This window comes from Somniosus microcephalus, chromosome 4, assembly GCF_052327205.1.
Source record: "Somniosus microcephalus isolate GS21.2 chromosome 4, FLI_Smic_1.0, whole genome shotgun sequence".
Taxonomy (NCBI): Eukaryota; Metazoa; Chordata; class Chondrichthyes; order Squaliformes; family Somniosidae; genus Somniosus; species Somniosus microcephalus.
This window is the reverse complement of record NC_140990.1, coordinates 77,972,072-77,996,899: the sequence shown is the minus strand read 5'-3', so window position 1 is coordinate 77,996,899 and position 24,828 is coordinate 77,972,072. Positions and strand designations below refer to the sequence as shown.

The following is a 24,828-nucleotide window of genomic DNA, read 5'->3' as shown; positions in this document are numbered from 1 at the left end:
CTGCCAATGCACTTTATTATGTTTATGTTTATGTATTACAAGCCAAATGAATGTTGAATGTTAAATGTCTTAATCAAAATGTACACTCTCGGGAGCCGCAAGCCTACATTTCGTTGTACTGCACTTGTGCACTAACAATGACAATAAAGTTGATTATTATTATTATTATTATAATCTCCCCCAGAATCCACCTCCCTTGACAGTCCCACATTGGAAATTGTTGGGTCCTCCTGGGCTCAGAAGTACTGGGGGTTAAACCCAGCAGCTTCTCCTCCATCTCCACTCCAGCTCAAACTGAAGCAACAAAAAGACCTACACAGGCGGCCAGGGACCGACTTCCGCATCCAGCACCCGCCCTGATACAAGCCGGCTCTGGATTGGCGGCTCTGCTGTGTCGATCCAGTTGTGGTTTCTCCTGTCTGGGGGAGGCGCTGCACCCTGGGTTTCCTGGTGCTGGGGCCCTGGCTGCACGTCTGCCGGGCCCGGCCGCTCTGATTCTGATTGAGTTTTTGATGAGGTAACAGAGAGGGTTGATGAGGGCAATGCGGTTAACATGGTGTACATGGATTTCCAAAAGGCGTTTGACAAGTGCCACATAATTGGCTTGCCAGCAAAGTTGAAGCCCATGGAATAAAAGGGTCAGTGGCAGCATGGATATGAATTTGGCTAAGTGACAGAAAACAGAGAGTAGTGGTGAACGGTTCTTTTTCAGACTGGAGGAAGGTACACAGTGGTGTTCCCCAGGGGTCGGTACTAGGATCACTGCTTTTCTTGATATATATTAATGACTTAGACTTGGGTGTACAGGACACAATTTCAAAATTTGCAGATGACACAAAACTTGGAAATATAGTGAACAGTGAGGAGGATAGTGATAGACTTCAAGAGGACAGACAGGCTGGTGGAATGGGCGGACACGTGGCAGATAAAATTTAACACAGAAAAGTGCGAAGTGATACATTTTAGTAGGAAGAACGAGGAGAGGCAATATAAACTAAAGGGTACAATCCTAAAGTGGGTGCATGAACAGAGAGACCTGGGGGTATGTGTGCACAAATCGTTGAAGGTGGCAGGGCAGGTTGAGAAAGTGGTTAAAAAAGCATACGGGGTCCTGGGCTTCATAAATAGAGGCATAGAGTCCAAAAGCAAGGAAGTTATGATGAACCTTTATAAAACACTGGTTCGGCCTCAACTGGAGTATTGTGTCCAATTCTGGGCACCGCACTTTATGAAGGATGTGAAGACCTTAGAGATGGTGCAGAATAGATTTACAAGAATGGTTCCAGGGATAAGGGATGAGGGACTTCAGTTATGTGGCTAGACTGGAGAAGCTGGGGTTGTTCTCCTTAGAGCAGAGAAGGTTGGGAGGAGATTTGATGGAGGTGTTCAAAATCATGAGGGTTCTGGACAGAGTAGATAGAGAGAAACTGTTCCCATTGGCGGAAGGGTCGAGAACCAGAGGACACCGATTTAAGGGGATTGGCAGAAGAACCAAAGGCGACATGAGGAAAAACTTTTTTACGCAGCGAGTGGTTAGGATCTGGAATGCACTGCCTGAAAGGGTGGTGGAGGCAGATTCAATCATGGCTTTCAAAAGGGAATTGGATAAGTTCCTGAAGTAAAGAAATTTGCACGGTTACGGGGAAAGGGCGGGGAGTGGGACTCGCTGAAGTGGTCTTGCAGAGAGCCGGCACGGTCTCGACGGGCCGAATAACCTCCTTCTGTGCTGTAACCATTCTATGATTCTATAAAATATTAGAAAGTTTGTTCCACAGAAGCACGGGGTTTATCTGCTTTTATTGATGAATTTAAAAAGTCTCTATTAAAACCTGAGCCAGTGTGTTGTGAGACAAAGAGCCTTGTGTCCAATAAGGGGAATAAAGACCCACAGCCTCCCCTGGCCCCGGGCCCCGAACAAGGGACTGGAGAAACTCGCTGGCCTGCGGATCAGACAATCAGCCAGCGCTAGTCCCGCCCCTCGGGCTCCCCGATTGGTTGGAGGACCCGCCGCCGGCTCGCTCCTCCAGTCCCGCCCTGCTCGCTCCCTATTGGTCGGAAGCTCCCGTCAATCAGGCCGCGGGTCCGGGTTACGTGTCCCCAAGGAGATCACGTGCAGCGTCTAACTGACGCTGCTCGGTCCGGGGCCTCGCGGACTCTCAGGTTTTTCTATTTCTCTTTATTCTCTCCCGATCCACCCCTCCCCCCCACCCCGCGCGATTCTCCACCCAAACGGAGCGGAGAAAACTCACTTTGCATCACCGATCGCGACTCTGGAACCGACACCAAGGCCTTTCCCCGGAATGCCCCGCGCCTACTCCGTCCGACAGGTTCCGGGTGCGCAGGCACAGCTCCGAGTGGGGGAGGGGTGTTTGGTGTCCTCTGGGCATGCGCGGTTGTTACCGTTGGTGACCGGGAGGGGTCGCTGTGCCGGACTCGGCCCAAACCGCCGTCCCGCGTGCGCATGCGCGGGCTCTCAGCTGTCAATCAACCATGAGCCAGAAGCGGTCTCTGGTGCATTTATATAGTGCCTTTCATGACCATCAGACGTCTTGAAGTGCTTTACAGCCAATTCAGTACTTTTGAAGTGTAGTCACTGTTGTAATGTAGGAAATGTGGCAGTCAATTAGCGCACTGCAAGCTCCCACAAACAGCAATGTGATAATGACCAGATAATGTATAATTTTGTTAACTCTGTTTCTCTCTCTGCGGATGTTGCCTGGCCTGCTGAGTGTTTCCAGCATTTCCTGTTGTTATTTCAGATTTCCAGCATCCGCAGTATTTTGCTATTATCCTTTTGTTATGTTGATTGAGGGATAAACATTAGCTAGGACACCGGGGATAATTCCCCTGCTCTTTCCTACATTACAACAGTGACTACACTCCAAAAGTACTTCATTGGCTGTAAAGCACTTCAAGGCGTCTAGTGGTCATGAAAGCACTGTATAAATGCAAGTCTTTCTTTCTCGAAAGTGTCATGGGATCTTTTACATCCACCTGAGAGAGCAGACAGGGCCTCAGTTTAATGTCTCATCCGAAAGATGCCACCTCTGACAGTGCCTCAGTACTGCACTGTAGTATCAGCCTGGATTTTTGTGCTCAAGTCTCTGTAGTGGGACTTGAACTGACAACCTTATGCCTCAGAGGCGAGAGTGCTACCAACTGTCATCTTCCAAAATTCTATAGCTTATGGAACAGTTCCTGCAGATTGGAGGGTGGCAAATGTAACCCCACTATTTTAAAAAGGAGGGAGAGAGAAAACGGAACTACAGACCCGTTAGCCGAACATCAGTAGTAGGGAAAATGCTAGAGTCTATTATAAAGGATGTGATAACACGACACTTAGAAAATATCAACGGGATGAGACAAAGTCAACATGGATTTATGAAAGGGAAATCGTGTTTGACAAACCTACTGCAGTTTTTTGAGGATGTAACTTGCAGAATTGATAAGGGAGAACCAGTGGATATGGTGTATTTGGATTTTCAGAAGGCCTTTGATAAAGTCCCACATAAGAGGTTAGTGTGCAAAATTAAAGCACATGGGATTGGGGGTAATAAACTGGCATGGATTGAAAATTGGTTAACAGACAGGAAACAGAATAAGAATAAATGGGTCTTTTTCAGGGTGGCAGACGGTGGCTAGTGGGGTACCGCAGGGATCAGTGCTTGGCCCCCAGCTATTCACAATATATATCAATGATTTGGATGAGAGAACCAAATGTAATATTTCCAAGTTTGCTGATGACACAAAACTAGGTGGGATTGTGAGTTGTGAGGAGGATGCAAAGAGGCTTCAAGGCGATTTAGACAAGTTGAGTGAGTGGGCAAATACATAGCAGATGCAGTATAACGTGGATAAATGTGAAGTTATCCACTTCGGTAGGAAAAACAGAAAGGCAGAGTATTATTTAAATGTTGATAGATTGGGAAATGTTGATGTACAGAGGGACATGGGTGTACTTGTACACCAGTCACTGAAAGCAAATATGCAGGTGCAGCAAGCAGTTAGGAAGGCAAATGGTATGTTGGCCTTCATTGCAAGAGGATTTGAGTACAGGAGCAAGGATGTCTTACTACAGTTATACAGGGCCTTGGTGAGACCACACCTGGAGTACTGTGTGCAGTTTTGGTCTCCTTACCTAAGAAAGGATGAACTTGCCATAGAGGGAGTGCAGCGAAGGTTCACCAGACTGATTCCTGGGATGGCAGGACTGTCGTATGAGGAGAGATTGGGTCGACTTGGCCTGTTTTCACTAGAGTTTAGAAGAATGAGAGTGGATCTCATTGAAACGTATAAAATTCTGACAGGGCTAGACAGACTGGATGCAGGGAGGATGTTTCCCCTGGCTGGGGGGTCTGGAACAAGGGGTCACAGTGTCAGGATACGGGGTAGGACATTTAGGACTGAGATGAGGAGAAATTTCTTCACTCAGAGGGTGGTGAACCTGTGGAATTCTCTACCACAGAAGGCTGTGGAGGCCAAATCACTGAATATATTTAAGAAGGAGATAGATAGATTTCTAGACACAAAAGGCATCAAGGGGTATGGGGAGAGAGCAGGAATATGGTATTGAGATAGAGGATCAGCCATGATCATATTGAATGGCGGAGCAGGCTCGAAGGGTCGAATAGCCGACTCCTGCTCCTATTTTTCTATGTTTCTCTGTTTCTAAGCTGTGACTACACTGGCGATATTTATATTTAACTTGTTTACTACATTATTGACCTGGCCCTGCCCAAACCATAACCACAATGATATCTGTCATTGTTCTGACTGTGACCACAAGGCTGTGTCACTATCACACACACACACCGTTTCCTCCTTTCACATCTCCATACACAGACCATCTCTTTACACATCCCCTTCCATCCTCAATCAGCGTCATTGAGAAATAGATTATCTGGTCAATATCACATTGCTGTTTGTGGGAGCTTGCTGTGCACACATTGGCTGCTGGATTTCCTACATTAGAACATTGACTACACTTCAAAAATACTTCCTTGTCTGTAAAGCGCTTTGGGACGTCCTGAGGTTGTGAAAGGTGCGATAGAAATACAAGCCTTTTTCCTTAGATAACAGCAATAGTTACACTGGGATAAATCTTCAGTCATTTTCTATTACAGGCTCTCTGGAAGGTGTGGGAAGCTGGGACTTGAGAGTAACTGAAGGTGTTAGAACTGAGATAATCTAGAGTTAGAAAGGAGAAAAGGCCAAAAAATGGAACAGTCGGTAACAGGACATCAATTAGTCTCCTCTTACCTTGTGTAGCTGACATTTATCCAGAATATTAAACTCCAGCCCAGTTACAGGAGTTATTCTCATCAGCAGAAACAAACCTCACCTGTCAGAATGAACATGGTTCAGTCCTGGATGTGATTAACAGCAGCAATAACAGCAGAATCCAACCCCTGCAATCGCTTGTGAACTCGCTGATGTTTCAGCAGGTGGGATGACCGAGTGACTCCCTTCCCACAGACCGAGCAGGTGAACGGTCTCTCTCCAGTGTGAGTGTGTTGGTCTGTCCGCAGGTTAGATGATAGACTGAATCCCTTCCCACACACGGAGCAGGTGAACGGCCTCTCCCCAGTGTGAACTCGTTGGTGTCTCAGCAGGGTGGATGAATCAGCGAATCCCTTCCCACACATAGACCAGGTGAACGGCCTCTCCCCGCTGTGAGTGTGTTGGTGTCTCAGCAGATCTCTTGTGCTTTTAAAGAACATTTGAAGGGTCTCTTTTCAGTGTGAACAAGTTGGTGTTTAGGGAGACTGCTTAATCGAGCAAATCCCTTCCCACACACGGAGCAGGTGAACGGCCTCTCCCCAGTGTGAGTGCGCTGGTGTACAGTGAGCTCAGATGATCACCTGAACCCAATCCCGCAGATTAGAACCCAGTGTGACTGCGTCGATGAGTTTCCAGCCGGTACAGGGAGCTGAATCCCTTCCCACAGTCCCCACATTTCCACGGTTTCTCCGTGGTGCGGGTGTCCTTGTGTCTCTCCAGGTTGGCCGATCAGTTGAAGCCTCGTCCACACACACAACACGTGTACGGTTTCTCCCCGCTGTGAATGGTGCAATGTTTTTTCAGGCTGTGTAACTGGTTAAAGCTCTTTCCACAGTCAGTGCCCTGGAACACTCTCACTCGGGTCTGGGTGTCTCGGTGCTTTTCCAGTCACACTGATGTTTGAAATCTTTTCCCACAGACAGAACAGACAAACATTTCTCCTTCCACATTCAAAGGCTGATGATATTCCCTGTAAAAGCAGTTTACAAAAGACATCACTGTAAGTTCAGGATAAAAATGCAGAACAGATAATTCTAGTTTCTATGGAACATTCTTTCCTCTCTTATTACATAGAATTACATAGATTGTACAGCACAGAAACAGGCCATTCGGCCCAACTGGTCCATGCGGTGTTTATTCTCCACACGAGCCTCCTCCCATCTCTCTTCATCTCACCCTATCAGCATCTCCTTCTATTCCTTTCTCCTATGTGTTTATCCAGCTTCCCCTTAAATACATCCATGCTCTTCGCATCAACTACTCCCTGTTGCAGCAAGTTCCACATTCTCACCACTCTCTGGGTGAAGGAGTTTAATCTAAATAGGACTTTCCTGGGCAGCCAATCAGCACTGCTGCCTCTTTTGTGCATTTCCTGGCGAGGCTAAACAGTTGATATTTTCTGATCAAAAAGAGCTGAGCTCGGCAGCATTAGTCCTGTTTTGCCTCCTTTGGAGACCAGGTGTATGAGTAGAGTGAGCACAGCCTTCATAGGAACCGCAATAAAATTGTTACAGGAACTTTGTGTCAGTGCACTGGACCACAAACAAAGTATGTGTGTCAATTATTGTCTGACTGCGCTACTGTGATATTTTAAAGGTGCTATATAAAGGTAAGTTGTTGTTTGGTTTGAGTTTGCGGTGTGTAAATGCAGCCCTTCTCACAGCCTGTAAAAGGAGTTTACAAAAGCCATCACTGAGAGTCCAGGATAGAAATTGACAAGATTCTCTCCTCCTGGTTCCTGGCCAAGGGGGCCGCGCATGCGCCCTGCTGCCCATTGAGCCTCTCAAGATGGCGACCGTTAACCCGGACCTGTCACCGGGAGAAAGCCCCGCAGCTGCCGCCCCGCTCGGGGCAAACGCCCGGCCTGGAGGCTCTTGTTCGGGGCCTGAGGCCCACCCCGGGTGTGTGTGAAGTGGATAATGTTGAGTGTTTTAATAATGGGGCCTGGGGCCGCACTCGGGGTGTGAGCAGCCCGCGTCCTCCCGGGGTTCATGAACCCGCTCCCTGTGCTCGGGGTGTGAGCGGCCCGCGCCCCCCCGGGGTTCATGAACCCGCTCCCTGAGCTCGGGGTGTGAGCGGCCCGCGTCCCCCCCGGGGTTCATTAACCCGCTCCCTGAGCTCGGAGTGTCAGCGGCCCCCCGGGGTTCATGAACCTGCTCCCTGAGCTCGGAGTGTCAGCGGCCCCCCGGGGTTCATGAACCCGCTCCCTGAGCTCGGGGTGTGAGCGGCCCGCGTCCCCCCGGGGTTCATGAACCCGCTCGCTGAGCTCGGGGTATGAGCGGCCCCCGTCCCCCCGGGGTTCATGAACCCGCTCCCTGAGCTCGGGGTATGAGCGGCCCCCGTCCCCCCGGGGTTCATGAACCCGCTCCCTGAGCTCGGGGTGTGAGCGGCCCGCGTCCCCCCGGGGTTCATGAACCCGCTCCCCGAGCTCGGGGTGTGAGCGGCCCGCGTCCCCCCAGGGTTCATGAACCCGCTCCCTGAGCTCGGGGTATGAGCGGCCCCCGTCCCCCCGGGGTTCATGAACCCGCTCCCTGAGCTCGGGGTGCGAGCGGCCCACGTCCCCCCGGGGTTCATGAACCCGCTCCCTGAGCTCGGGGTGTGAACGGCCCGCGTCCCCCCGGGGTTCATGAACCCGCTCCCTGAGCTCGGGGTGTGAGCGGCCCGCGTCCCCCCGGGGTTCATGAACCCGCTCCCTGAGCTCGGGGTGTGAGCAGCCCGCGTCCCCCCGGGGTTCATGAACCCGCTCCCTGAGCTCGGGGTGTGAGCAGCCCGCGTCCCCCCGGGATTCATGAACCCGCTCCCTGAGCTCGGGGTGTGAGCGGCCCGCGTCCCCCCGGGGTTCATGAACCCGCTTCCTGAGCTCGGGGTGTGAGCAGCCCGCGTCCCCCCGGGGTTCATGAACCCGCTCCCCGAGCTCGGGGTGTGAGCAGCCCGCGTCCGCCCGGGGTTCATGAACCTGCTCCCTGAGCTCGGGGTGTGAGCAGCCCGCGTCCCCCCCCCCCCGGGGTTCATGAACCCGCTCCCTGAGCTCAGGGTGTGAGCGGCCCGCGTCCCCCCGGGGTTCATGAACCTGCTCCCTGAGCTCGGGGTGTGAGCGGCCCGCGTCCCCCCGGGGTTCATGAACCCGCTCCCTGAGCTCAGGGTGTGAGCGGCCCGCGTCCCCCCGGGGTTCATGAACCCGCTCCCTGAACTCGGGGTGTGAGCAGCCCGCATCCCCCCGGGGTTCATGAACCCGCTCCCTGAGCTCGGGATGTGAGCGGCCCGCGTCCCCCCGGGGTTCATGAACCCGCTCCCTGAGCTCGGGGTGTGAGCGGCCCGCGTCCCCCCGGGGTTCATGAACCCGCTCCCTGAGCTTGGGGTGTGAGCAGCCCGCGTCCCCCCGGGGTTTATGAACCCGCTCCCTGAGCTCGGGGTGTGAGCGGCCCGCGTCCCCCCGGGGTTCATGAACCTGCTCCCTGAGCTCGGGGTGTGAGCAGCCCGCGTCCACCTGGGGTTCATGAACCCGCTCCCTGAGCTCGGGGTGTGAGCGGCCCGCGTCCCCCCGGGGTTCATGAACCCACTCCCTGAGCTCGGGGTGTGAGCGGCCCGCGTCCCCCCGGGGTTCATGAACCCGCTCCGAGCTCGGGGTGTGAGCGGCCCGCGTCCCCCCGGGGTTCATGAACCCGCTCCCTGAGCTCTCTCACCTGATGTGTCAGCGGCTGCTGCCAAGGTCCGCCCATGCTCAGCTCACACTGCCCGAGTGATTGACAGGAGCTCCGGACCAATAGGAAGAGCGGGGCTGGGTTGGAGGACCGAGCGGGTGGCGGGTCCTCCAACCAATCAGAGTGTGTGAGGGGCGGGGCTTGACCTTTGAACCGAACAACAGAAGGTGAGCTGAACATGCGCGGCCCTTGGCAGCAGCCGCTGACACATCAAGTGAGAGAGCTCAGGGAGCGGGTTCATGAACCCCGGGGGGACGCGGGCTGTTCACACCCCGAGCTCGGAGCGGGTTCATGAACCCCGGGGGGGCTCGGGCTGCTCACACCCCGAGCTCAGAACGGGTTCATGAACCCCGGGGGGACGCGGGCCGCTCACACCCTGAGCTCAGGGAGCGGGTTCATGAACCCCGGGGGGGACACGGGCCGCTCACACCCCGAGCTCAGGGAGCGGGTTCATGAACCCCGGGGGGGACACGGGCCGCTCACACCCTGAGCTCAGGGAGCGGGTTCATGAACCCCGGGGCAGGCTGCGAGATTCTCAGCAGCTCAGCTCTGCTCGGTGCTGTGTGAACGGGCTGCTCCACACCCCGGCTGCTGATGGGGAATGCCAGTGCGGAGGGCCCAGTGCAGAAGGCCCAGGGTGGAAGACCCAGAGGAGAGTGTCCTAGGCGGGAGGCCCAGCACAGAGGACCCCAGGCGGGGGGCCAAGGGCGGAGCGGCTGGTCGACAGAAGCGGAGTCGGGAGATGCTGTGGGTGAGCATGCTGCACGGTTTCTAAAGGTGAAGAACGGTCTCCGGCCCGAATGAGTTCCAGCGGCCCCGTCTGTGCTCCATCTGGTGGCAGCTGTGAGGCTTTGTCTCGGTGACGGGGGCCGGTTTGTGCGCTGCCATTTTGGTGGAGGAAAGACAGACTGTTTCCATCTATAGTGTGGTGCTTGAGCGGCCATAAGATGGGAAAAGAGAACGGGATAATAGTGAAAAAGGAAAATAAAATGAAGATAAAAGGCAAAACAAAGTAATATCGGTAAGGAATAATGAATGTCTTGATGGCTGGGTCCTGTGAGTGATAACAGCAAGAAGAAGGAAATTTGAGTAGTCGTTTTCTTCTTTTACGGGATTTGAGAAAGTGGTCGACTTCTTTTCTGTGGAAAGGTTGAAGACTGTGGACAAGGATCATGACATTATATGGTTAGATAACATCAAGTGAAGACGAGGAGTTATTAGAGTGCCAATAGGACTGGCGTAGAACTGGTATTACTTGTTTTGTTGAAGAAGTTTCGGGTTCTGGTTAAAAGTACGATAGCAAAATACTGCAGACGCTGGAAAAAGGGTTCTTGACAAAGGGTTCACCCGAAACGTTGACTCTATTTTCTCTCCACGGATGTTGCCTGGCCTGCTGAGTTTTTCCAGCATTTTCTGTTGTTATTTCTGGTTAAAAGTAGTTTACTTGAAGTTGTAATTGATTTCTGATATGGTTATGGGACTTTGTATATTGTGGTGTTATTTAGTGTTAAAGCCTTCCTTAATGTACGGACGAACGAACGCTCAAGTGAACGCACGCATGCGGACACAAATAATACGCACGCATACACGCATACACAATGGAACTTATGTTCGACCGAATGAAGGGTCCTCGCTCCCCAGGATGAAAGTGGGCATCCTGCTGGGTGAGCGTGAGGCCTGTCTGGACGGATGAACGAACGCACGCATGCACGCAGGTAGACAAATGACACGCACGCACGTAGACATGCACAATGGAATTTACACTTGAGTGAACGAACGAACGGAGGAATGAATGACCGAATGATTGAGCGATGCCAGTAGGACTGGCGTATATGGGTTCTTTCTTTTCTTGGTTTATTAAATAGTGGCAGTTTGTAGTGTAAACATTATTGATTTACCTGTAAAAAATTATTATTGTATTTATATTGTTGACCATAAAGCTGTTTTTTGAGGCTTTATCCTTTTTATTGTGGTCAATGAATGTAATGGATTTACTATGTAATTGATGAGTTGTATAAGTACTGTTGTACTTGAATGTTAAAAAAAAAGGACTACAGGTAATACCAAGCAAAAACGAAGAGTCACTAGATTGCCAATAGGACTGGCATAAAATTGTTTTTCACTATGGGTACCTGTACTGTTAATATTATTGGTTTATCTGTAAAATTTACCACTGCATTTATACTGTTAATCCTAAAGCTGTTTTTAAGGCTTTGTTTTATTGCGGCTAATGAATGTAATGGATTTATTATGTAATTGATGAGTTGTAACAAGTACTACCATATTTAAATAAATATGTTTGACTCAAAAAAAAACTCCGGGGGGGACACGGCTGCACACACCCCGAGTGCGGCCCCAGGCCCCATTATTAAAACACTCAACATTATCCACTTCACAAACACCCGGGGTGGGCCTCAGGCCCCAAATAAGAGCCCCCGGGCCGGGCGTTTGCCCCGAGCAGGGCGGCAGCTGCGGGGCTTTCTCCCAGTGACAGGCCCGGGTTAACGGCCGCCATCTTGAGAGGCTCAGGGGGCAGCAGGGCGCATGCGCGGCCCCCTTGGCCAGGAACCAGGAGGAGAGAATCTTGTCAATTTCTATCCTGGACTCACAGTGATGGCTTTTGTAAACTCCTTTTACAGGCTGTGAGAAGGGCAGCATTTACACACCGCAAACTCAGACCAAACATCACATCAAGATCTGACAGAGTCACTCCATTCATCAGGACCCGAATATCATCGGCCCTTGAATGTGGAAGGAGAAATGTTTGTTCTTTCTGTGGGAAAAGATTTCAAACATCAGTGTGACTGGAAAAGCACCGAGACACACACACCCGAGTGAGAGTGTTCCAGTGCACTGACTGTGGAAAGAGCTTTAACCAGTTACACAACCTGAAAAAACATCGCACCGTTCACAGCGGGGAGAAACCGTACACGTGTTCTGTGTGTGGACGAAGCTTCAACTGATCATCCAACTTGGAGAGACACAAGGACACCCGCACCATGGAGAAACCGTGGAAATGTGGGGACTCTGGGAAGGGATTCAATTACACGTCCCAACTGGAAATTTATCAACACAGTCACACCGGGGAGAGACCATTCACTTGCTCCATATGTGGGAAGGGATTCACTCGCTCGTCCATTCTCCAGACACATCAGCGAGTTCACACTGACTAGAGACCATTCAGCTGCACTCACTGTGGGAATAGATTCAAGCAGTCATCCAACCTCATTTTACACCAGCGAGTTCACACTGGGGAGAGGCCGTTCCCCTGCTCCGTGTGTGGGGAGGGCTTCGCTCATTCTTCCGAGCTTCAGACACACCAGCAAGTTCACACCGGAGAGAGGTCTTTCACCTGCTCCGTGTGTGAGAAGGGATTCGCTCATTCTTCCGAGCTTCTGACACACCAGCGAGTTCACACTGGGGAGAGGTCGTTCACCTGCTCTGTGTGTGGGAAGGGATTCACTCAGTCATCCCACCTGCTGACACACCAGCGAATTCACACTGGGGAGAGACTGTTCACCTGCTCCTTGTGTGGGAAGGGATTTAATCGTTCATCCAACCTGCTGACACACCAGCGAGTTCACACTGGGGCGAGGCCGTTCACCTGCTCCGTGTGTGAGAAGGAATTCAGCCTATCATGCAACCTGCTGAAACATCAGCGAGTTCACAAGTGACTGCAAGGGTTGGATTCTGCTGTTATTGCTGCTGTTAATCACATCCAGGACTGAACCATGTTCATTCTGACAGTTGGGGTTTGTTTCTGCTGATGTTAATAACCCCTATAACTGGGATGAAGTTTAATATTCTGGATATATAGCTGATTGAGTTGCCAGGGCTGCAGTGCTCATTTAAGAACCGCTGTCTGATCTTTCCCCTTAATTTATGATGGGAGTCCTTGAATTGAGTTGAGGAGCAAAAAGAATATGATCACGCTATTGGGGGTATTCTATAGGCCTCCAAATAGTGAGAGGGAGGTAGAGGAGCAAATCTGCAGGGAAATTGCAGAGATATGCGAGAGCTATAAGTGGTGATATTGGGGGACTTTAATTACCCAAATATCGATTGGGATAATGCTGGGGTAAAGGGAAAGGAGGGGGAGGAATTTCTGAATTCTATTCAGGAGTATTTCCTTGACCAGTATGTTCTTGGCCCAACTAGGAAGGAGGCATTGCTGGATCTGGTGCTGGGGAATGAGGTGGGCCAGGTCGACCAAGTGTCTGTGGGAGAACACTTGGGTACGAGTGATCATCGTATCATAAGATTTAGATTAGCAATGGAGAGGAGCAAGGAACAATCTAGAGTGGAACTTCTAAACTGGAATAGGGCTAACTTCAATGGGATGCGAAAGGATCTAGCCAGGGTAAAATGGAACCAAAGACTGACAGGAAAACTGTAACGGAACAATGGGTGATCTTTAAGGAGGAGATGTTCCAAGTACAGGCTAGGTACATTCCAACAAGTGGGAAGGGTAAGGGAACCAAAGCAAGGGCTCCTTGGATGATGAGGGAGATAGAGAAGATGATGAAACAAAAAAAGAGGGTGTATGATGCATGTCAGGTGAATTCTTCAAGGGAGAACCAGACCAAATACAAAAAGTTGAGGGGATGTGAAGATGAAAATAAGTTTGGCAAAGAGAGAATATGAGAGTAGAATGGCGGTTAACATAAAAGGGAACCCAAAAATCTTCTACCGGCATGTAAACAGTAAGCGGGTAGTAAGAGGCGGGGTGGGGCCTATTTGAGACAAAGAAGGTGATATATGCTTAGAGGCGCAGGGCAAGGCTAGAATACTCAACGAGTACTTTGTATCGGTGTTTACTAAGGAGGTGGATGCTGACAAAAAATCGTTAGAAGTGAAAATGGTAGAAGCAATGGAAGGGGTGAAATTGATAGACAGGATGTACTAGAAAGGCTGGGTATGCTTAGAGTGGACAAGTCGCCTGGTCCAGATGGCTTGCATCCCTGGTTGCTAAGGGAATTAGGGGAGGAGGTAGCGGAAGGGCTTGCCATAATTTTCCAATCTTCCCTAGATGCGGGGTAGGTGCCTAGGATTGGAAAGTGGCAAATGTGACACCATTGTTCAAGAAAGGGTGTAAGGACAATCCTAGTAACTACAGGCCGGTCAGTTTAACATCAGTGGTGGGTAAAGTTTTAGAAACAATAATCAATGAAAAATTTAACGGGCATTTGGAGAGGTTTAAGCTAATTAAGGAGAGCCAACATGGGTTTGTTAAAGGAAGATTGTGTTTGACTAATCTAATTAAATTTTTTGATGAAGTAACAGAGACGATTGATGAAGGGAATGCAATGGATGTTGTCTTTTTTTGTTGTCTTGTTGCCTCCTTGACAAGGTGCAACATCCCCACCGACACCTGGGAATCCCTGGCCCAAGACCGCACAAAGTGGAGGAGAAGCATCCGGGAAGGTGCCGAACACCTCGAGTCTCTTCGCCGGGAGCAAGCGGAAGCCAAGCGCAGGCAGCGCAAGGAGCGCACGTCAACCCAAGCACCCCACCCACCCGCCCCTTCAACCACCGTCTGCCCCACCTGTGACAGAGACTGTAGGTCCCGCACTGGACTCATCAGTCACCTGAGAACTCATTTTTAATGTGGAAGCAAGTCATCCTCAGTTCCAAGGGACTGCCTAAGAAGAAGGATGTTGTCTACATGGATTTTCGGAAGGCGACTGACAAAGTACCACATAGAAGGCTGGTTAACAAAATTGAGGCTCATGGAATAGGTGGGTCAGTGGCAGCTTGGATAAGGAATTGGCTTAAGGACAGAAAGCAGCGAGTTGTGGTAAATGGCTGTTTTGCAGACTGGAGGATTTTCCGTTACTAACTCACACCTCAGGCCCCGCCCAGTCTGGTTTAATTACTAAATGTTTTCTAACTCGGGTTCAGGCCTGTCATTCTGAGGGAAACAAGGCCTCATTTATTGGTGTGTCCCACCCGAGCGGCTGTTAATGGCTTTAATAAACTGGCAGCAAGGTTTTTTTTAAAGGTGGAAAGAGTTGAAAAACGCTACTAGCGATGCCTCAAAACTCACGGACAGAGAAATCCACTTCATCAGCGCCCCTGCCACAGGACTCAATATCCACCCCCTCCACCACTGGTGCACTGTGTCTGCAGTATGTACGGTCTACAAGATGACCACAGTCAGGCCGTGTGGAGTCAAAGGTCAGGCAGCAGAATGGATGGAAAGATCGCAACAAACTTCCCTTAACTCCAACCCTCTGATTTCTGTTTTGTAGCCATCTTTCCATCCATTCTGCTGCCTGGCCCTTCACTCCACACGGCCAGGCAGCAGAATGGATGGTCATCTTCTAGATCGTACATACTGTTATGGATAGCAAGCTGGTTACAAACCAGGAAACAGAGAGTAGGGGTTAAGAGAGGCAAAAGGTGGGACGTGGTGTCCCACAGGGATTGGTGCTGGGACCACTGTAGTTCACCATTTACAGAAACTATTTGGACTCGGGAATCAGAGGTACAATTCCAAAATTTGTCGATGACACCAAATTGGGAGGAAGAGATAATATTGAGGAAGACTGACAACATGCAAGAAGACATTAATAAACTTGCAGAATGGGAGGGTAATTAGCAAATTAATTTTAAGATAGGTGGTGCATTTTGGTAGGAATAATAAGGAGGCCACATACTACTTAGAAAATAAGAATCTAAATGGGGTAGAGGAGCAAAGGGATCTCGGGGTCCAGATACACAAATCACTAAAAGTAGCGACGCAGGTTAATGAGGCCATAACAGGAGCAAACAATGGACTGGGGTTCATTTCTAGAGGGATAGAATTAAAAAGCAGAAAAGTTATGTTAAACTTGTATAGAACCTTTGTTAGACCACACTTGGCATACAGTGCACAGTTCTGGTCTCCATATTATAAAAACGATATAGAGGCACTGGAGAGGGTGGAAAAAGGCTTTGCAAGGATGATCCCAGAACTGAGATGATATACTTATCAGGAAAGGCTGAACAGGCTGGGGCTCTTTTCTCTAGAATAAAGAGAAGGCCGATGGGTGACCTGATCAAGGTCTTTAAGATGATGAAAAGATTATATCGGGTGGACTTGGAGAAAATGTTTCCACTTGTGGGGAAATCCAAAACTACAGGTCATAAATATAACACAGTCTCTAATAAATCCAATGGGGAATTCAGGGGAAACTTCTTTACCCAAAGAGAGGGAAGAATCTGGAACTTGCTACCACAAGGAGTAGTTGAGGTGAATAGCACAGATACATTCATGGGGAAGGTAGATAAGCACATGAGGGAGAAAGGAATAGAAGGATATGCTAATAGGGTTAGATGAAGAGTGGTGGGAGGAGACTCGTGTGGAGCAGAAACACCGGCATTGACCAGTTGGGCCGAATGGCCTGTTCCTGTGCTGTAGCCTCTGTAATTCTATGTAACTCTGTGTAACTATGTCTTCTGACTCCTGACATAGCTGGAAAAGATTTTACTATTATTACCACAATTGTGCAGCATCTTCTTTTCCAAAGATCTCTTAGCTTCTCTAATGGCTGCTTTTGACTCCCTCAATTGTGGGTAATATTTGTCCCTATTCTCCTATAAACTGAACTCATCTTGTTACAAACTGGGTTCAATGTAAGACAGTTCGGGGAGTCTGGAGTCTTTCACCCCTAGACCTACGCTGGCCGTAAAACCCCAGACGGCTCCTCAGTAAGGATTCCTCTGGTTCCTCGGCACATATCTGTCAGGATACTGAAACCCAGCTTTCTTACCGTCCACTCCTGGAGGCCCCACTCCCTGAGCCTACAACCTTCAGCAGGGTCAGTGGTGGAGTTCCAAAGCGGGAGTGATCCCAGATTAACTGTCAGGATCGCACCCCCGTGGATGTTCCGGGTTGTGTATTTTTAGTTATCCTGGTGACTAACACACACACATCAATAAAACAGGGAATTCCTGGAAACACGCTGCAGGTCCTTCTTTATCTGGAGATCAAATGTCTGTTGTATAATTGTACCAGCAGTTAACAGGCTCCTGTGAACTCCTCCATCTGCTATTTTAATGCAGACTTTAACCAATTTATATTAAACAGCTTTATTTCAAATGAATTAATGCCTGCCTTAAAATGGTACAGTCAGGACTGTCGCACAAACACATTAAATCTTCATTGAATAATTACCAGTCATTTTTTGACTGGAAACTTAAACCTGCTGTTTCACTTTCAGTCAGGAACAGATCGCGGTTTGACACCAATCTTTGATTTGACAGCACGTTTCCAGCATTCACCGTTGTTCTTCCTGACTCTTAACACAGTTGTAAAGGAGCCTTCTGTTCCGTGCCTAGGAGCTCTGAACCATGGCAGAGAGCGGCTGGGACACATTTCTTACAGGCCTTAAGATTAACTCACACGGAGCCTTTGCTGTCAATGAAGAGAGACGAGAAAGACCAAAGTGCCGTTTGCCCCTCTCAGTGTGCCCCTGAAGGACTGTGTCCAGGCTGAAGTTCTGTTCCCACCGTACGACCCTCCCCCAGATTGTCCTTTCTGAGCTCCAGCCAGGTGATGCTAAACACCCAGATGGGAAAGATGAAAAACTACAACAATGTGTTTAAAGCAAAGCTGATTTATCCAGAATATTAAACTCCAGCCCAGTTACAGGGTTTATTGACATCAGCAGAAACAAACACAAACTGTCAGAATGAACATGTTTCAGTCCTGGAAGTGTTTAACAACAGCAGAAACCAACCCCTGCAGTCACATGTGAACTTGCTGTTGTGTCAGTAGGCTGGATGATCGATTAAATCCCTTCCCACACACACAGCAGGTGAACAGCCTCTCCCCAGTGTGAGTGCGTTGGTGTGTCAGCAGATCTTTTGCACTTTTAAAGCTCTTCCCACAGTCAGAACATTTAAATGGTCTCTTATTGGTGTGAACAAGTTGGTGAGCCAGTAGATGTGGTGACTGAGTGAATCCCTTCCCACACATGGAGCAGGTGAATGGCCTCTCCCCAGTGTGAACTTGCTGGTGTGTCACAAGGCCGGATGACTGAGTGAATCCCTTCCCACACAGTGGTGGACAGTGAGTTCAGATGACCGCCTGAATCCAGTCCTGCAGTGAGAACACCTGAACGGTCTCTCATCAGTGTGAACACGTTGATGGCACATCAGTTCCCCGGAACTTTTGTAGCTCTTCCCGCAGTCCAGGCATTTAAAAGGTCTCTCGTCAGTCTGAACTCGCCGGTGCTTCAGCAGATTTGATGACTGAGTGAATCCCTTCCCACATTCGGGGCAGGTGAACGGCCTCTCCCCAGTGTGAACTCGCTGGTGTGTCAGCAGGTCACTTGATCGCCCGAACCTCTTCCTGCAGTGAGAGCAGCTGAACGGTGTGTAACCGGTGTGAATGTATTGGTGCTCCATCAGTGCCTCAGAGCGTTTAAAGCTCTTCTCGCAGTTGGAGCATTTAAAGTCTCTCTCATCAGTGTGAACCCGTTGGTGCCTCAGCAGGGCAGAGAAATGAGTGAATCCCTTCCCACACACAGAGCAGGTGAACAGCTTCTCCTCGGTGTGAACTCGCTGGTGTGTCAGCAGGGCAGATGACTGAGTAAATCCCTTCCCACACAGAGCAGGTGAACGGCCTCTCCCCAGTGTGACTGCGCCGATGAGTTTCCAGCTCAGACGGGTAATTGAATCATAGAAATATAGAAGATAGGAGCAGGAGTAGGCCATTCGGCCCCTCGAGCCTGCTCCGCCATTCAATGCGATCATGGCTGATCATCTAAATTCAGTACCCTGTCCCTGCCTTCTCCCCATATCCCTTGATCCCTTTAGCCTTAAGAAATATATCCAACTCCTTCTTGAATACATTTAATGAATTGGCCTCTACTGCCTTCTGTGGTAGAGAATTCCACAGGTTCACCACTCTCTGGGTGAAGAAATTCCTCCTCATTTCTGTCCTAAATGACCTACCCCTTATCCTTAGACTGTGACCCCTGGTTCTGGACTCCCCGACCATCGGGAACATCCTTCCTGCATCTAGTCTGTCCAGTCCTGACAGAATTTTATAAGTTTCAATAAGATCCCCTCTCATTCTTCTAAACTCCAGTGAGTATAAGCCCAATCGACCCAATCTCTCCTCATACGTCATTCCTGCCATCCCAGATATCAGCCTGGTGAATCTTCGCTGAACTCCTTCCATGGCAAGAACATCCTTCCTCAGATAAGGCGACCAAAACTGCACACAATACTCAAGATGTGGTCTCACCAAGGCCCTGTACAACTGCAGCAAGACATCCTTGAATCCTTTCCCACAGTCCCCACATTTCCACGGTTTCTCCCCAGTGTGACTGCGCTTGTGTCACGACAGGCTAGATGATCGGCTGAAGCCTCGTCCACACACAGAACACGTGTACGGTTTCTCCCCGCTGTGAACGGTGCATTTTACTTCCATGTTCAAACACCAATGATATTCAGGACCTGATGAATCGAGTGACTTTGTCAGATCTTGATGCGATGTTTGGCTTGAGCTTCCTGTCCACAAATTCTCCACTCCTCATACCTTGTAAGATGAATTTAAAACAGGAAAAAGACAGCGTGAGAGAGAACCCACAAAAAAAACAAAGGCAGGCTGTGAAATTGAGCTCAATGAATCTGGTCATTTGTGGGGCTGGCAGCAGAAAACGTGACCATGAAAGCTGCCGGATTGTCATAAAATGCCAACTGGTTCACAGCTGTCCTCAGGGAAACTGGATTAACAGCCTCTACAGAAATACTTGTTCCTAAAACAATACTCTTTTACATTGTAGGGACAGTGTCTGTTTAACAACCTAATCTCCCCCAGAATCCACCTTCCTTGACAGTCCCACATTGGAAATTGTTCGGTCCTCCTGGGCTCAGAAGTACTGGGGGTTAAATCCAGCAGCTTCTCCTCCATCTCCACTCCAGCTCAAACTGAAGCAACAAAAAGACCTACACAGGCGGCCAGGGACCGACTTCCGCATCCAGCGCCCGCCCTGATACAAGCCGGCGCTGGATTGGCGGCTCTGCTGTGTCGATCCAGTTGTGGTTTCTCCTGTCCGGTCACTCCCGCGCATGCTCAGCTCACACTGTCCTGTGATTGACGGGAGCTCCGGACAAATAGGAAGAGCGGGGCGGGACTGGAGGACCGAGCGGGCGGCGGGTCCTCCAACCAATCAGAGTGTGTGAGGGGCGGGGCTTGACCTTTAAACCTGAACAACAGAAGGTGAGCTGAGCATGTGCGGCCCCCTTGGCCAGGAACCAGGAGGAGAGAATCTTGTCAATTTCTATCCTGGACTCACAGTGATGGCTTTTGTAAACTCCTTTTACAGGCTGTGAGAAGGGCAGCATTTACACACCGCAATCTCAGACCAAACATCACATCGAAATCTGACAGAGTCACTCCATTCATCAGGACCTGAATATCATCGGCCTTTGAACGTGGAAGGAGAAATGTTTGTCTGTTCTGTCTGTGGGAAAAGACTTCAAACATCAGTGTGACTGGAAAAGCACCGAGACACACACACCCGAGTGAGAGTGTTCCAGTGCGCTGACTGTAGAAAGAGCTTTAACCAGCCTGAAAAACCATCGCTCCATTGACATGTTCTGTGTATGGACGAGGCTTCAACTGATCGTCCAACCTGGAAAGACACAAGGACACCCACACCACGGAGAAACCGTGGAAATGTGAGGACTGTGGGAAGCGATTTAATTACCCATACCAGCTGGAATCCCATCGACGCAGTCACGCCGGGGAGAGACCGTACACCTGCTCTGTATGTGGGAAGGGATTCACTCAGTCTTCCCACTTGCTGACACACCAGCGAGTTCACACTGGGGAGAGACTGTTCACCTGCCCCGTGTGTGGGAAGGGATTCACTCAGTCATCCCCGCTCCGAACACACCAGCTCATTCACACTGGGGAGAAACCTTTTAAATACTCTGACTGTGGGGACAGCTTTAAAAGTTCTGCAGAGCTGGTGAGACACCAGCGAGTTCACACTGGGGAGAGGCCATTCACTTGCTTCGTATGTGAGAAGGGATTCACTCTGGTAGGCAACCTGCTGAGACATCAGTGAGTTCACACTGGGGAGAGGCCGTTCATCTGCTTTGTGTGTGGAAAGGGATACACTCAGCACTCCAGCCTGCTAACATACCAGCAACTTCACACTGGGGAGAGGCCGTTCACCTGCTCCGTGTGTGGGAAGGGATTCACTCAGTCATCCAACCTGCTGGCACGCCAACGAGTTCACAAGTGACGGCAGGGGTTGGATTCTGCTGTTGTTGCTGCTGTTAATCACATCCAGGACTGAACCATGTTCATTCTGACAGTTGTTTCTGCTGATGTCAGTAATTCCTGTAACTGGGCTGGAGTTTAATATTCTGGATATATGTCAAATAAATCAGCTTTGTTTTAAGCACATTGTTGTAGATTTTTGTCTTTCCCACCTGAGTGTTTAGCATCACCTGGCTGGAGCTCAGAAAGGACAATCTGGGGGAGGATCGTACGGCGGGAGCAGAACTTCAGTCTGGACACAGTCCTTCAGGGCCACACTGAGAGGGGCAAACGGTACTTTGGTCTCTATCGTCTTCTCAGGTGAATTTCTCACTTGTTCAGGATAATTTTCTGGAACAATATGTCCTAGAACCAACAAGGGGGCAGCCATATTAGTTTTAGTAATGAGCCAGATTTAGTGAACAGCCTCACAGGGCGTGAATGTTTATCTAACAATGATAATAACGATGAGTTCCACGTTATGTTAGAAAGGGAGAAATGCGAAACAGCTACTAAGATTCTAGTGTTAGTTCAGGGCAACTTCAACAGGATGAGACAGAGACTGTCCACAGTAAACTGGGGAAATCTGTTAATGGGTAAAACGACAGATGATCAGTGGGAGATGTTCAAAAAATAATTTACGGTGATACAGAAGCAGCTTCTACCCCTGAGGGGCAAGAGCTCTCTTGCCAAAAAACCCCAGCCATGGACGACTAAAGAGAGAAGGGACAACATAAAACTAAAAGAACAAGTACACAGAAATGCAATAAATAGCACAAATCCTGGTGATTGGGAGAAATACAAAGAACAACAAAGGGTGACAAAACAGACAGTAAGAGCTACAAAAAGGGAGTATGAAAAGAAACTTGTAAGGATTATCAAAATCAACACAATTTTTATTACAATTACATTAGGAAAAAGAGGGTCAGGAGCAATGTGGGCCCCTTGAAAACTGACAATGGTGACATTGTAAATGAAAATAAGGAAAAGGCGGACATGTTGAATAATTATTTTGCGTCACTATTTTCAGTAGAGGAAGAGGATAGCAGGCCGGACATCCCAAGGAAACTAATATTGAATCAGGGACGGGGACTCACCAAAATAACAGTAATGAAGAAAATAATGGCACTAAAGAGTAACAAATCCCCAGGACCAGATGGTTTCCAAGCCAGGGTTTTAAAGGAAGTAGGTGAGAACATTGCAGATGCCCAAACTATAATCTTCCAAAGTTCTCTCGATTTGGTAACCATTTCATCAGATTTGAAAATTGCACATGTCACTCCGCTATTTCAGAATGGTGAGAGAGGGAAACCAGGGAATTAGAGACCAGTTAGCCTAACATCTGTTGTCGGGAAATTACTAGAGTCCATAATTAAGGACAGGGTGACTGAACACCTTGAAAATTTTCAGCAGATTAGAGAGAGCCAGCATGGATTTGTAAAGGGTCGGTCATGTCTGCTGAACCTGATTGAATTTTTTGAAGAAGTGACTGAAGTAGACACCAAATCCAGGGACCACTTACACAGAGACACCAAATCCAGGGACCACTTACACTGAGACACCAAATCCAGGGACCACTTACACAGAGACACCAAATCCAGGGACCACTTACACTGAGACACCAAATCCAGGGACCACTTACACTGAGACACCAAATCCAGGGACCACTTACACTGTGACACCAAATCCAGGGACCACTTACACTGAGACACCAAATCCAGGGACCACTTACACTGAGACACCAAATCCAGGGACCACTTACACTGAGACACCAAATCCAGGGACCACTTACACTGAGACACCAAATCCAGGGACCACTTACAGTGTGACACCAAATCCAGGGACCATTTATACTGAGACATCAAATCCAGGGACCACTTACACTGAGACACCAAATCCAGGGACCACTTACACTGTGACACCAAATCCAGGGACCACTTACACTGAGACACCAAATCCAGGGACCACTTACACTGAGACACCAAATCCAGGGACCACTTACACTGTGACACCAAATCCAGGGACCATTTACACTGAGACACCAAATCCAGGGACCACTTACACCGAGACACCAAATCCAGGGACCATTTACACTGAGACACCAAATCCAGGGACCACTTACACTGAGACACCAAATCCAGGGAACACTTACACTGAGACACCAAATCCAGGGACCACTTACACTGAGACACCAAATCCAGGGACCACTTACACTGAGACACCAAATCCAGGGACCACTTACACTGAGACACCAAATCCAGGGACCACTTACACCGAGACACCAAATCCAGGAACACTTACACTGAGACACCAAATCCAGGGACCACTTACACTGAGACACCAAATCCAGGGACCACTTACATTGAGACACCAAATCCAGGGACCACTTACATTGAGACACCAAATCCAGGGACCACTTACACTGAGACACCAAATCCAGGGACCACTTACACTGAGGCTATAAATGGGAATCAGAGAGCCTCAGTGTGGAGAATGGTCATGGTGGTGAAACCAGCTCCAGTGAGGGTGAAAAGTGGGTAATGGAGGAAGATATGATGGTGGAATCAGATGGTGATTGGTGGGGCCTGGTGATAGGTTATTGTCAGAAACCCTTTTCAGGCAGGCTGACGATTGGATGTAATCTGCACAATACCTGGATCCACCTGTTCTTGTCCCAAATCACAAAGTCTAATGTCCCTGATGTATTTTTCTTTGGGAAGATGTGAAAGAAGGGAGGAAATCAGGCTCGGGCCAGAAAGAAGGTTCCTTGAATGAACAATTCATGAGGCTGTTTTGTGACTCGTCTGCGTGAGGTTCAAAAACATGAAATGAGAAAGGAGGCGTCCAGTGACACTGGTGTTGTCAATAGTGGTTTCTAACCTTAATCACTATCTCCTAAGCCAAATATCCTATCGACTAGCCCCAACCACTGACCCCAATCCTAACCAATAACCACGAGCCCGAACCACTAACCCCAATCCTAACCAATAACCACGAGCCCGAACCACTAACCCCAATCCTAGCCAATAACCACGAGCCCCAACCACTAACCCCAATCCTAACCAATAACCACTGGCCCCAACCACTAACCCCAATCCTAACCAATAACCACTGGCCCCAACCACTAACCCCAATCCTAACCAATAACCACGAGCCCCAACCACTAACCCCAATCCTAACCAATAACCACTGGCCCCAACCACTAACCCCAATCCTAACCAATAACCACTAGCCCCAATCACTAACCCCAATCCTAACCAATAACCACTAGCCCCAACCACTAACCCCAATCCTAACCAATAACCACTAGCCCCAACCACTAACCCCAATCCTAACCAATAACCACGAGCCCCAACCACTAACCCCAATCCTAACCAATAACCACTAACCCCAATCCTAACCAATAACCACTAGCCCCAACCACGAACCCCAATCCTAACCAATAACCACGAGCCCCAACCACTAACCCCAATCCTAACCAATAACCACGAGCCCCAACCACTAACCCCAATCCTAACCAATAACCACGAGCCCCAACCACTAACCCCAATCCTAACCAATAACCACTAACCCCAACCACTG

The 24,828-nt window shown here is 49.3% G+C and overlaps 1 protein-coding gene and 1 pseudogene across 1 annotated transcript in view; one reads left to right on the top strand and one right to left on the bottom strand.

Annotated features, from left to right (window-relative positions):
- LOC147119298 (uncharacterized) overlaps positions 1-19,899 on the bottom strand; it is a 33,022-nt gene extending 13,123 nt beyond the window's left edge. Inside the window, exons 1-2 of the mRNA XM_085984964.1 lie at positions 18,162-19,899; positions 17,719-18,030 (exon numbers count right to left, since the gene is read on the bottom strand). Of these exons, the coding sequence (XP_085841090.1) occupies positions 17,719-18,030; positions 18,162-18,722 (873 nt within the window). The 5' untranslated portion in view covers positions 18,723-19,899. The remainder of the gene's footprint in view (positions 1-17,718; positions 18,031-18,161) is intronic.
- On the top strand, positions 11,634-21,372 carry LOC147119297 (uncharacterized; annotated as a pseudogene).
- The last annotated feature ends 3,456 nt before the right edge of the window (positions 21,373-24,828 follow it).